General features: G+C 38.6%; 1 protein-coding gene across 7 annotated transcripts in view; it reads left to right on the top strand.

The window, feature by feature from the left end:
* The window catches only part of MYO1E (myosin IE), a 125,615-nt gene that overhangs the window by 72,314 nt on the left and 39,333 nt on the right, over positions 1-13,968 (top strand). For all 7 annotated transcript variants that reach the window (XR_011143790.1, XM_068958853.1, XM_068958851.1 and 4 more), the window contains 6 exons: positions 4,276-4,363; positions 5,958-6,047; positions 7,409-7,540; positions 9,017-9,151; positions 10,047-10,179; positions 13,768-13,964. Coding sequence is in view for 6 of the 7 variants with exons in the window: in XM_068958853.1 (XP_068814954.1) it covers positions 4,276-4,363; positions 5,958-6,047; positions 7,409-7,540; positions 9,017-9,151; positions 10,047-10,179; positions 13,768-13,964 (775 nt within the window). In the remaining variant the exon portion in view is untranslated. The remainder of the gene's footprint in view (positions 1-4,275; positions 4,364-5,957; positions 6,048-7,408; positions 7,541-9,016; positions 9,152-10,046; positions 10,180-13,767; positions 13,965-13,968) is intronic.

The following is a 13,968-nucleotide window of genomic DNA, read 5'->3' as shown; positions in this document are numbered from 1 at the left end:
CAAATTTTATGTGTAAAAAATCTAACAAGCTTATCCAAGCACAACAGAATATTTTACATATACAGTGTTCTTTACTTGCAGATCCAAGAGTTCTTTATAAATATTTATTAATAAAATTTCCACATTGTCCTGATGATGTAGATAAGTGTTACTTGTATTGTTCTGTGGTCAGGGAGACTAAATTAAATGTCACTCAGGAAATTAATTTTAGAGAGAAGAATGAGGCTCTGTATTGGGTGTTGCTTCTGTAATCGCTGGATTATTTTTCCTCTGGGAAAGAAGGAGCTACACATTTTCCCTCTGCATTTGTAGTTTTATTCTGATTTCAACTAAGGGTTAATTGAGGTTGCTGAAAAAATTTCTCTTTTTTGAAGTAGCAAATAGTACTAGAAGAAACAGTATGATTCTGTAACAGTATTAAAGTGATACCTGTTTTGTTAGCAACTGAGAATATATAATATTTTTATTTTTATTGAGTAAACTCTCTAGGCTGAAAATTATCAGTACCATAGTTTGCTTTCCATAATTCACTTCTTGCTTTTTTAAGCCATTATCTTCCCTTTTTCAACCTTTGAAAAGCCTTACACTTTCAAGGTATTTAAAACTACCAAGTAAGAAAATGATTCTTGCATCATCTTACAAGAGCTGGAATAGCTGCAGAGCAGCAAGTTGTATGTGGGAATCCGCTGAGAATAATTTGCTGACGTTGCCACAGTTCCCATGTGGCAGCTGAGTACCTGAGCTTTGCTGAGGGCAAGATACCGTCCCTTCGGATAAAGTTACTGCAGTTCATAAGTAATGTATCAGCATCCTGTTTTAGTCTAATTTAATTGGAGCAATTTGCTAGTATCTAATCAATAAACTTTAAAACTGGAAAAAGGTATATGCATGCATAAATCTGAAGCAAACTTTCAAAGGCAATCTTTCAGCCAAACGCATTTCAGGTAAAGGACCACTTACATCCAAACAGCGACTATCAATAAAATGGAATTAAGTTCCTCCGGATCAATTTCCATGACAGCCACTGTGGCATAAGTACTAAAAGCCCCGCTTAATTTGAACAAAGAGGAGGGTAATTTAGGCATTGAAGAAAATGTTTGTTCAGAGCTTTTCCTGCCACTTTTCTAAGCACATCTTTCTTCACTCCCAGTGCTTCTTCCTCCACCCTTGTTCATCACTAGAAGATAGCTTAGAGGTGAGGCTTTTAAAATAATTTTAAATGAAAAGTGGACCAGATGTAGGCACAGCTTTCAGGATAAGTTTATAAACTTCCCCAGCTGCAGCTGGTTTTACGCTGCAGCATACCAGTATTTGCTGGTATTCTTGAAAGACCGTAGGAAAACTATGTACCTGTACCACAACAAATTCTAGGGGTAGCTGTGTGCCTTTGAAAATCCAAGTTGTCACATACAGATTTTTATCTACTATACCATTCAGGCAACATCTTTGACAACTACTAGTGGCTATCTGGCAAAATGCTGGTCGAAGGCAGTCCAGCAACTATAAGAGGAAGTTTGCAGCCTGCTGAACTGTCCTAGAGCATCTCCATAAAAAATGCTGTCAGCACTCCGTGGGGGACTGTACATCTTCCCTATGTTCCGTAACTGATAGCAGGGAGTTATATGATAATCTATCCGTATCTGGATATCCGGAGTATCCGTAAAGGGCAGAATCGCGCTGTGCACTGCCATGCCGTAGGCGGCCGGGCATCGCTCGGGATCTGCATCGCGCTGCTGCCCCGCATGCTCCCTCCCGTCCTGCCTCCTGCATGGCACCTAGTCCCAGGACAGTACTGTCTCTGCTCTTGGAAAAGCTTTGCAGGCTTATGCTAAACATACAGCATCATATCTCTTCGAATCTTCTGTTTATTATTGTCTACTTAAGAATTTTAAGTCTCCAAACCCCGTTTAGTTAAAGGGAAGAAAATACTGAAACAGGACAAGTTGAAAGCGAGCTGACCGCAGCATTCGTAGACCGTCATGATGAAAGGTCTGTTGCTGATGGGAGAAGATAACGCAAAGCAGTGTAGAGCAGTTCTCTGACTCTGGTTCAGAGTTAGCAGACAAAATAGGAGCCTTTAAAACATGTGCTATTTTATGGTTACCTAGTAAAATACTGGAACAGGTACCTGAACAACATTTGAGAACTTTGAATTTTGTTTTAATGATTGGTTAGAGGAAACTGAAGCTATTTAAAGTCATTCTGATTCTTAGAGTTAAGCTTCAAAATACTGTAAGTGTAAAATTTGTATTTTAGGTAGACAGTATGTTTGTCTTGTATTTTACTGGGGTGAAGTTCCAGTTGTTCTGGATGTTCTTTATGTTGAAAATACTTAATAGAATCTTACAGAAATGTGTTACCTTTCACTGCTTGATCAGTAATATCTGGTTATATTCATTCAGTGTTTGGCTCCAGATCCTTTTCTGTGTTCTGCTGAAGACTGCATTTATTTCTAAGCTCAAGAACGTGATTCAGGATAGACTGGCTTGTGTGTCTTGTTTTGCAATACAACAAGCAAATTTGCTGTTAGCAGATTTTGGTTTGAAGAACTGTTATTTTTAATTCTCAAACTATTGCTGACATGGACTTCTAGTTTGCTGTCCAGCAAACTCAGCCTGTTCCTGTGAGTATAGCAGATGCCAGTAATAAAGATTTTCTTCTCCTTTATGCTTAGGAAAAGGTGAATCAGTTTGAACAATAAACGACACGATGCACACTTCAGTGAGGTCTCAGAACACAGTTGAGATGATCAAAAATGTTTTTTCCTGTTTGATTTGTGCAGCTGCAGTCAGGAGAAGACAGAAGTGCGAAGACATTTTTGGCAAAAAATTCCTTTCAGTATTTCTGCATTATTTGGAAGCTTTAAAGATGTAAAATAATATTTGCGGCTTGGCAGTTTGGGGGAGCTTTTTAAAATTATTGGAGACATTTGGAAAGGTCTCCATTACTTACGCTGTGAGAAGAAGCTATGAGTTGACATTCTTAGCAAATCCTTTTGCTGTGCAGGACATGCTGATGTTTCTCTGGCAAATGTAGCTAAAATTTGCTCAGGAAAAGATGTGCACTTGATCCACATCCAGGAACAAGTAGGCACAGGATAGAAGAGGCAATATTCACTGCAATTATTCAGAAGCCCAAAGATAGCACAAGAAAAAATATTTCAGATATCATTGTGACATCAAAGCAACATGTGTGCGTTGGTTTTTGTATTACGATAGTTGTCCAGGTCAGGGTAAGTTATTTACAGTCAAAGCTGACTTTTGTACCAAGATTTATGCAAATCTGGAGATAGCTTTACGGTATGAAATAAGGTATGATATCATTTTAACATGCCAGTCTTTTTCTCCCTCTCGAGAAGCTCTTGCTAATTGTGAGAAAGCAGATCTACTGATGTTGTAAAATGTATTCACCATTGAAGTGAATATTTTAAAGGAAGGAAGGAATTGTGAAAGCTAGTATGGGATATTAAGACTTCTTGTACCCTGTGTCAAGAGGCATAGGAACAGGAAGGTAGTTCTTCCGTCATTCAGGATGTGATTAATAATGTCTCATTATTTCATTCAGGAACGCCTAAAACAAAAGACTCTTGAACTGAGGTAGGCATCTGGCATGGCATATGAGGCCTGAAATCCCTCTGAACTTAAATGGGAATCGTGTTCTTAGCGCGCTTGGGCTGCTTTGAGTTTCTTGGCTTGAGCATATTCATTTCTCAATTTATATTATTTTCCTGCTTTTGAAGTCCAAAAGAGATGTTGGTGTCCATGCCAGATGTTTCATTCAAAATTATTTATTGACAGACATGTCCAAGTACCGTGCTACAATACTAGGTCACTGTCTATATGTGCCCAACTTACCTAATATAAAATTGGTGTATATTTATTACTATTCCTTGCTAAGGTACCTAGTCATGGTTGAACAAGAGAAACCTTAAATAACTCCAGTGAAAAGCAGAGTTACTTTGCATTTGCAATAATCTTCAGAAAGGATTCCAGATACGTAGCAGCACACCAGAAAATATCTGTGTGGGAAGACTCCTTGACAGAAGTGACAATTTGTTGTTTATCTTTCAGTTATGTTTTCATTAGAGTTTGCTTCTAACTGGATCATAGTGGTCTGTTCATGTTAGATATTTTAAGCTTTCCATAGCCTCCTCTGTGTCTTGTTGGTGTTAACATATCTAGGCAGAGTGGCCTTGTGCATTTGACTGATTTCCCCATGGTTTTCACACTGAACCATCTAACAGGAGTGCTTTTGTATTTTTTATTTTTTTCATAGCGGGGAAAGTGGTGCTGGAAAGACTGTAGCAGCTAAATATATCATGAGTTACATCTCCAAAATTTCAGGAGGCGGCCCTAAAGTGCAGGTGAGTTGCTGTGGGGTAACACTGAAGCATAAGCATAGTCTCAGGACTGACTGGGGCAGTGTGGAAAACGGTTGCCTTGGCAGACGCGGGCAGCCGGGGAGCTCTCTACCCGAAACGCTTGCACGTGAGCTGCCGCAAGCGAGCGCAAGCCCTCTCGAGCCCTTGCTTGCACATCCGCCAGCCCCCCGTGCGGTGTGCGCCTCCGCGGGGAAACCCACAGAGCCAGAGTGATCTCTGTTAAAAGTTTCACTGCTTCCAAGCTGAATAATGTATATAAGCATTTTTTTAATTTTTATTGTTCTTAACCAACAACAGCCTTGTTGTTATTGTTATTATTATCATCTTCGTAGATAGAATCTTTTTTCCCTTGTCTTGGCTTTTTGTTGAAAACTGAACTGGTTCATGTTTTTGTTACTTGCATTATGAGTTGTATATATCCACAAGAGAGCAAAGAGCAGAAACATTGTCTTGTTTTATGAGGCAATGGAGTTTCTAAAAGCTAGCTGAAGCAGCAAGTGGTTGCTTTTGTTAATGACTGTATCACCAATGCCTGCCCTGTCTACTTAAGCCTGTAAACTGAAGCTAATGTAGTGAATTAGCCAGAAAATTCCCTTAATGAAGTTACCTAAGGACGTTTGTTGACTGATAGGCAGTGATACCTGAGTAGCAGCTACTTTTACCAGTCTGCTCTTTTTGCCTGCTCACCGTTACTTATTTGCCTTGTTACAATCTCTGGTGTTGCGTATGTGCTTCCTGTTTAATTTTGAGCAGAAGCGATAGACGAACGCCGCACGGAACAGCTCGGCAGCAAAGGGAGCAGTCCAGGGAAAGTGTGCTTTGTGTCCTTTTTGGATATCATGCTTTACTTCAAAAATAAATATCTTGGTTGATTTAAAAAAAATCCAGCTGTTTGTATAAAATTAAAAATACTGCTAGTTCTTACAAAGTAACAGTTGATGAAGTTGACGCTCTGCCTCAAGCATTACTTTTGAAGTGAAGTTCAGTCTTGCCGACACAACCTAGCATGCATTAGGTCTGCTCAGAAGCTGATAGCTTAAGAATATTCCAACTCCTGGAATCAGAGACAGAAATAATAGTAACCGGCTGACTGTTGCTACCTACACCGACTAGGCGGCAGCGTCACTGGTCCTGAAGCAGGTTGTTCAAGCACTCACAGCATCCTGCAGGTCTTGCTGCTCTGCCTTCACTGCTTGTGGTTCCAGACCCCCAACAAAGATTTAAGTGCTCACGTGGAGGAAGGAGATTGTTTAAGAACGAGACGGTGAGGAAAACCCAGCTCAATTTAATGGCTGTGTTGCTTGGCAGAGCAGCGGGCAGAAGTATGAGTTGTTTGCAGCCTCAGCCATTTTGTTCAATTTTATAGGATTTTCTCCAAAAACAGAAACTAGAACCTCTGAGGAAAAAGATGGTTAGATTGTATTCCTTGTCTGAGCAAGAGGATTTTTTTCCCAGATGCAGGCTTTCTTGCTTCTTTTACTTATAATTTAGGTGTCGTGGTTTCCTAGAAAAGCTCTAAGAACTCTAAAAATATGTATTTCTGAATCTATATTTCCCCTGTTTCATAAAATTTTAGCACGTGAAAGACATTATTCTGCAGTCCAACCCTTTATTGGAGGCCTTTGGGAATGCAAAAACTGTACGGAACAACAACTCCAGCAGATTTGTAAGTTCCTTTCCCCTGGAGATTACTTTATTCTTTCTACTTCTGTGCTATTAGAGAGACATTGTTCAGGAGTATAGTACAAAGTGGCTACAGAATTGGTAAATACAAGTCAAGTACAAAGTGCATTTTAAGACATGAAGTATATTTTGAGAGGCTTGTATTTCATTCTGTATAGATTGCACATTTGTTTCTCTCACAATACATACTTGTCACAAGTTATTTTTAAAATATTCAATCTGTAAGCAAACAGCTTACTAGCAGCAAACTGGCCTATTTTCATGGTCAGTAAAGTACATGCAATAATGTGATGTTTTTTCAACAGATGAAGCCGTTGTTAGACTTGATTGATGGGAAATAAGTTTACTAACATGTACAAAAAGTAGGGAGGAATTATTTTTGGTCTCTCATTATAAAGTACTTAATTTTGTGAAATAGGTGTTTACTAAATAACATGCTATAGGGTCAGTTTTGAAATTTTACATATAAGCTTTACAGATTTGGAAAGAAAGAATGTTCCGTTCTAAAATTTGTGTAAAATGGAATGAGAGCAAAATCATAGTACAAATCTGAGGCTAATTGCACTGCTGATTAGACAGATCTCTGTTTGCTACAAGTAGAACTGTGTCCAGCAGCAGCAGTAAGGAAACTAACCTCTCTTTTTCCTAATTTTAGGCCTTTGTGGAAAATATACAGTATATGCACCTGTATGTAATATCATATGAATATGTTGATGAAAGTTTACATATAAAATATGACTGCTGGATTCTGCAAGAGGAGAGAATTGTAAAACTGTCACTCATGTTTTTTTCTTCTGAATGTTATCCACTGTTTTTCCCCGGTTAGATTGGTCACTGAGGATGAAAACTGATTAACCTCTTGGTTTTCCATTCCTGTTGTCCATTTTATTGTGCAAAGCTAGTGTAAGGGTTTATTCCACAGCCAGCGTGAATGTTAATGCAATTAATGTCTCCCTAAAAGAAAAATATATTAGTTTGCCTTGCTTCCAAGCAGAAGGCCATATTTGCCATTGGTCATAAATCTGTTAAATTTACTTGCAGTGCAGGTGGCCCTTATGGTTTCATTTACACTCAGCAGGGAAAAGAAGCCCCTCACTTTCTCTCTACCTTTGCATTAATGCTTGATGTCTTATCCTGAGTCTAGCATCGTAAAAATGGACATGGAAAGAAAGATATGTGATAGTTTAAGAATCTAGGCTTAGTTAAATCTTGAGGCATCTGAATCTCTGTACCCGTAAAGATTAAATATCCTAGTAACCTGTCTTGAGACATAGTATAACAAGCACCTGATTGCAAATTAGTATTTACTAATCGTTCAACAGCCTCTATATTTATTTACTGCAGGGGAAATACTTTGAAATCCAGTTTAGCCCAGGTGGAGAGCCAGATGGTGGGAAAATCTCCAACTTCCTACTGGAAAAATCTCGAGTCGTGATGAGAAATCCTGGAGAGAGGAGCTTTCACATTTTTTACCAGGTCAGAAGTGTATTTCTCCTTTATCAATTACTAAAAATAACTTTTAGGGGTTTTTCCTCTGTGTTGAAAAGTCTTTCTCAACACAATGAGATTCCTGAATGCAAGAAGATCTGGTTATCACTGGGAAGCTTCACAGCTTGTTAAGACACTATCTAACATAGACCTACCCAGTTGCCTTTCAGTTCCAGAAAAAAAAGTACTTAAGTATTTCAGGGGATCAGCTTAGAAATTCACAGCAGATTCCCAAATGGAAAAGTCCAACTGAATGTAACAGGAAGTGAGAACTTTCCAACAGCTTTTTTTTTTTTTTTTTTTTTTTGAACTGGTCTGTATAATTAGACCTTCTGCTCTGGAATTCTGTTGCACGGCTTTTTTATTTTTATTTTTTTTTAACATTTCTTAAGGCTTTTCCTTATGGGTTTTCTTGCCGTCATTGGTCCTTGACATGAAAGTTCCTTACTTGCTAAAGTCCCACTGATCAGGTTCTACAAAACTAGAATAAAGGCGGTGCAATGTAAGTGACTGTAACAGCTTCACATAAAATTGAAGTGACATTGTGAGGATAGAAAGCTGAGTTGGACCTGGGATTGCTCCAGGAGCTGTGCATTCTCCTCTTCTGAGGTATGTGAATGCTGTGTGCTGTCCCGCTGATTTTTCCCAGTCTGGCTAGTCTCTTGGTTTTGACATAAAAGTTAAAAGACTACAGGCTTTTGACTTCTCCACTATGAGATCAGTTTGCTCATTGCTTTCTACTGCAGCTGTGTCTAGGCACCACTGTGTAGACCGTGCATAGGTCTGAGGAGTGCATAGGTCTGAGTCTCTCTTCAGCCATCACAAGGACAGGAACCTTTTTTAATTACAGGAAGGCATTTATCCCCAGCCCCGCTGGCCTAAATGATGCAAAGAGGTGTGACTGAAACAGGTTTTACTTGATTTCCTAGCAGGCACAACTGGTCAATAACAGGTCAATAACAGGACAATAACAGGTCGTTATAGATCAGACATCAACACAGTTTTGGAGCAGTTCAAAACCAGCTTGATGTGCCCTATAATGGGGATGGAGGATACTTGGCCTCATAATCAGTTACAAATGGTGCTTTCTCAATGTATTCTCTGAACTCTGCCTACCTTTGAGTAGGCATGGAAGACAAGCTGCTCTTGAAGGTTTAGCTAAAACGTGAGAGAGTGGAAAAATACCTTTCCCTTATCTTGATGGGATAAAGCTAATGGAACGTATTCAAATCAGTCCCAGTTTGCCCTTTATATTGGATACAGAAGTTAAAAAGAGCTAAGTCATTCATGTGAATGAGAATGACGATGTGGTCTTTCTGGTTAAACAATTAGCAAAACACAAGAAGCATACACATCTGGCACAGCTTTAACCATATCTCTGTCCAGGCAATTCCAAACTCGGTCACCTGTTTCTCTGCTGAAGAGAATTACGTGATACCTAATTTGGGGATTTCGTTTCTACAGCTAATTGAAGGGGCCTCCTCAGAGCAAAAAAGCAGTCTTGGCATCACCCGTATGGACTACTATTACTATCTGAATCTCTCTGGGTCCTACAAAGTAGACGACATCAATGACAAATCTGATTTCCAAGAAACTCTGGTGAGTTTTTGACTCTCTCTCTCTCTTATTGGCTTAGTGATGGATGGATGTTCATTCCACTGTCCGTTTATAGTAAAGACATTGATGTATGATTGTGGGAATGAGAAATTCATGCAGCTGCAACAGTTACCTTTTACCCTGAGGAAGAGCTTCTCCTTTGTTGCAGCCTAACAATCTCGAGAAGATAGCTGCCAGTCTGTTGATTCATAGACCTTTTAAACACCTTTGTGTTTTGTTTGCCCCCCTTTCAGGAAGGTGCAGATATCATGGAATTTAACTGAATGCAGATGAGCTACATGTTCAGAATCTGCAGCATAAAGGAACTTCCACTGAAAGAAAAAAAAAGTACTATGTTAGCCAAATTCTTAGTGGTTACTGCTCTTCCATGCCTATTTAAAAGCAGCACAACTGAAAGAGCTGGAAAAAGGGACTTGGAAAGTATAGATCAGAGATCATCTAGTACAGCTTTGCATTTGTTAGTCTCAGTAGATAAAGAATCTGTATAGAAGGAATAAAATTGTTATAGCTTGAGTTCATCGTTTCCCATTTTGCAATGAAACGACTCATTTTCGCTATGGCACAGAGAAGAGCTGATGCTCATTGTTCAGTAACTTTAATTACTCCAGAATTTATTTTGTTAACACATATTTTATATGGTGTAGATGTTTCTGTACTTAATTATTTAAAAAGAAATCATGAAGTAGGACACCTATAACTTTTGAAGCTTCAGCGCAGACTGATGAAAATTGGTTACCTTAAGTATTTGAACTCTTTTGAAGAACTCAAGTTTTTTTAATCAACTTTTTACAAGGACTTTTATTTAAAAAAAAAAAACACCCTTCATATTGAACAGATTATTTGACTGATTCTATGTTGATTTCTTTTCTCTTCCCAGCATGCAATGAATGTGATTGGGATCTTTGCAGAGGAACAGGCATTGGTACTGCAGATAGTGGCAGGAATATTACATTTGGGAAACATCAGCTTCAAAGAAGTTGGCAACTATGCAGGAGTGGAGAGTGAGGAGTGTAAGTACCTCTGTTACAGAATTAGCAATGGGCTGAAACCCAGATGGCATGAGGTAAACTGCAGTCTTGAGCTGCTTATCCAAATACAGTGCATCGTTTTCCACAGTGCAAGGCTACTAATTCAAATTCTCTTCCAAAAACAGTAATGGCACTGAGGCCTCTGTTTTGTCTTGTACAATGCCATTGACTTAATTAATAGAAACATAATTTTGCGTTTTGAATTTAAGAAATCTTTTTCCAGCTTCTGAGTATGAAATAACAGAAATAGTGAGCGATGTTTTTGCAGCAACCTTGAGCTCTGCTTCTTTGAATATATTAGCACTCATTCATAAGCAAACCTGTTCCTTATGTGGTCTGTCTGACCTCACCCCCATGTGGAAGCAGCTACCAACCTGTGGAGTATCCTCAGTTTTCATGTACAGTGTCAGGTGCACAGTCAGCGCTCAGCCAGTTGTGTATGTGTCCAGAAAAGTTGCATTGAAAACACACTGAAATTCACAGTAAACTATACTATTAAATGTTAGCTTCCCTGTCTCGGGTCTCTTCACTCATACCTCATTAGCAGGTACTTCTACCCTGTACGTATGTCTTATTATTTCCATACACACGTTGCACAGTCCTGGCTTCCCTCACCTCTTACTGCTGTTTTATATCAGCTGGGCCCACATCAGCAAGATGCTGAAGCGCTAGTAGTTCTACAGCGTTTAACCTTGTTGTGGCCTGTAGCTTGACTCTAATGTTAGTTTTGTACTTGTTTGACTTTACTAGCTTACAAGGGATAAGCACGATATCTGTAGTAGCTTACAGATGACTATCTGTTCTATTTAACTGTTATTTAAAAAATGGTCCTTGTTGATTTTTTTGATGTTTGTGTTCAGGAAAACTGCATTTACTAGATGAGTTTTAGGCAAGTCAAGTATAAAGAAGACTTTCCACTCAAGTGTATTAGTGCTCTCCTGCTATTTGCTTTTAAGAAAGGGACAAATTAAAATGACTAATCTTCATATGCAATTTAGAAGAATAGTGAGCAAACCTGAAGAAAAATATTTTAGGGCATTTTATAAATCCAAAGAAAAGTATAGGATTTTAGATATGCCATAAGATTCCAAGTGAACTACTGTGCTTCCATTTAAATTGTAGTATTAAATCTTTCAGTGGAATCAAAACATTTAATAGCCAGACTTAAAAGATAGGTACTGAACATTTTGCATCAAAAAGTAACAAACTGAAAAGGTGCATGGGTTAAAAGCAAAAAGTTGGTAAATGTGAATGGATTTGTACAGGGAGCCACATACATCATATTTTTCTCGCTCACTGGGATCTCAATACAAAAGTTATGTATGAATAATACACAGAAGAAATGTAGCAGATAGAATGAATACAGAACTAACTCATAAACATATTGCGCTTTAAAGAAGCCAGCAAAGACATAGCAACGCCTAGTAAAATTTCTGCATTGTGAAGCTGAAAGCTGGGCTCATTTCTCTCTCCATTAATAACTCCCCCCGCCCTGCTCCATGCACAGCTTGTTTCTACTAGCCACCTAAAGAGTAAAGAGCTTATATCTGACCACAGCCTGGATAGCTAGAAGAGATATAACACAGTTGATCACTGACTAGTCATGCTTTGCATATGTCTGAAATAATGTCCGGTTTCAGAACTTGGCTCAGCAGTGTTCTTGTTGTTATATAGCCAGTTCTAGAAAAACTGTTTCAAAGGCCATTTTTCAAGAAGCTGAAGACTCCAGTCCCTTACGCTTAAGTCAGGATCAAACCTACACAGACCATTCTTGACAGGCACGTAGGAAAACAGTTCTTTAAAACTGCCAGTGGCGAATAGTCTATTATCTGTTCTAGTGCTTGATTATATTTGTAGTTGAAAGGATTTTTCTTAGTATTTATACTAATTCTTCCTTGTTGCAAATCATTCCAAATACTATTCTGGATGGATAGAGAAAGCAATTTAAACCATCTCTCGTTTCGGTCATTTTCTATTGGGAGATTTGTATTCTCTCTCTGCTTTAAACTTGGTGAAAACCCAAGAAACAAGCCTAGTCTTTTGCAGCCTTTCTTCATAGGTTCTTTTTATTGCTCTCCCATAGAACACTATTGGTAATTACTCTTTGAGGATAGTTTTTTCAATTACACGTATATCCTACTTTATAATAATTTCTAGACCATATCTCTACGGTCCTTAACTAGAGAAAATGATCAGGTGTCTTAAGAATGTCACATTATATCAAATCAAGTTCAGCACTTCTTCCTTCCCGGTAAATCATTAACACTATGAAGGAAGAGTTTCTGAGGTATCCATGGTATAATGATATCCATTATCTTGCTGTCTTCATAAATCCTTACAGTAATGCTGGCTAATTATTTATTCTGGCAGTATACCTGAAGATATTTGGTCTATAATTCCCCACATTCTCTCTTCCCTTTTAAAGCATAGGATAAGATATTTGCCCTTTTCCTGTGCTCTTCAACCTGCAGTCCTCAGTGAATTATCAGAGATGTTGCCAATGAGTCAACTTTGGTTAGTTCCTTGGTTACTAGTGCCCTAGGGTAAATTTAATCAGCTTCCTGATCGTAATTAATCAGATTTCAGAAAGCTAGGAGTTATTTGCATTTTTAAAAATACTTGTGCATTAATGTACTAAAAGGTTTAAAGAAGTCAAATCGTGTTGTGGATGTTGCGGATGTACAAAGCAAAAATGGCAGCTGCCTTAGTGATTATTTGACATCCTCTTCACAGCAGTAGAGTGGATCTGAAAGCCCAGGAACATCGGTGAAACATTGTTAGAGGATTATGTGGTTTAGTGGAGGTGCAACAGTAACTCCAAGAGATGCTCTTGGGAGCTGTTTCTGGGCCCTCTCAAGCCAGTTTATTTTTTTCCATTCCTGAAGGTGTGTAACACTTGCAACTAACTTCTGTACCATGTGCTAAAAAAGCAAAGAATTCTAGACTTGAGGCTCCTTATTGCACAGATGTCTTTTTCTGCTCTGCTTCTACACAAGGAAAGCCAGAATTTGCAAAGTACTTCCAGAAGAAGGGATTTATAAAATGAAAGAAAAAAAAAATCGCAAGGCAACTGAAGTTTCCTGTGAAATACTAACTTAGAAGAGGAAAGGGAAAGACTATTAGGAGACGGATAGCAGTAATCTTTCTTTATTATATTTTAAGCATGTGCTTTTTTACAAAGAATTTTCAGTGGTGTCAGTTTTATTTCATGTGCGAGTTCCATGTCTTATTTCCAGTTCTTCCAGCAATGATTTGTTTGAACCACAGAATTCAAAACTGTGACCTAAGCCGGCTTATGTGCTTGGAGCACTGGAGGTACAGAACTAACTGACTATTTTACTTTGAGGTGGTTTATCTTAATTAAAATCCGTATAAGCAAAGAGTTGAAAATGTCCTTGGGGAGCTTAGAGAAATTTTTAAGACGTAAATCCCTACTCTTTCTCTTTTAAGCCACATCCCATGAGGTTTATTACGGCTGATTGTTATTTGAGATATTGCTGAGTTTTTTATTTTATTTTGTACTGGCTTAGTCTGTAAATCACAATTCAGCAATCCTAATCCTTCTTGCAGTTTTGGCTTTTCCTGCTTTCCTCCTGGGAATTAATCAGGACCGCCTAAAGGAAAAACTGACCAGCAGACAGATGGACAGCAAGTGGGGAGGCAAATCCGAGTCCATTAACGTAACGCTAAATGTGGAGCAGGCCTGCTACACCAGGGATGCGCTGGCCAAAGCCCTTCATGCCCGTGTCTTTGATTACCTGGTGGATGTGA

The sequence above is a fragment of the Struthio camelus genome, chromosome 12 (genome assembly GCF_040807025.1).
Source record: "Struthio camelus isolate bStrCam1 chromosome 12, bStrCam1.hap1, whole genome shotgun sequence".
NCBI classification, from domain to species: Eukaryota; Metazoa; Chordata; class Aves; order Struthioniformes; family Struthionidae; genus Struthio; species Struthio camelus.
Note: the sequence above shows the minus strand (reverse complement) of the source record. Positions and strands in the feature narration are given on the sequence as shown.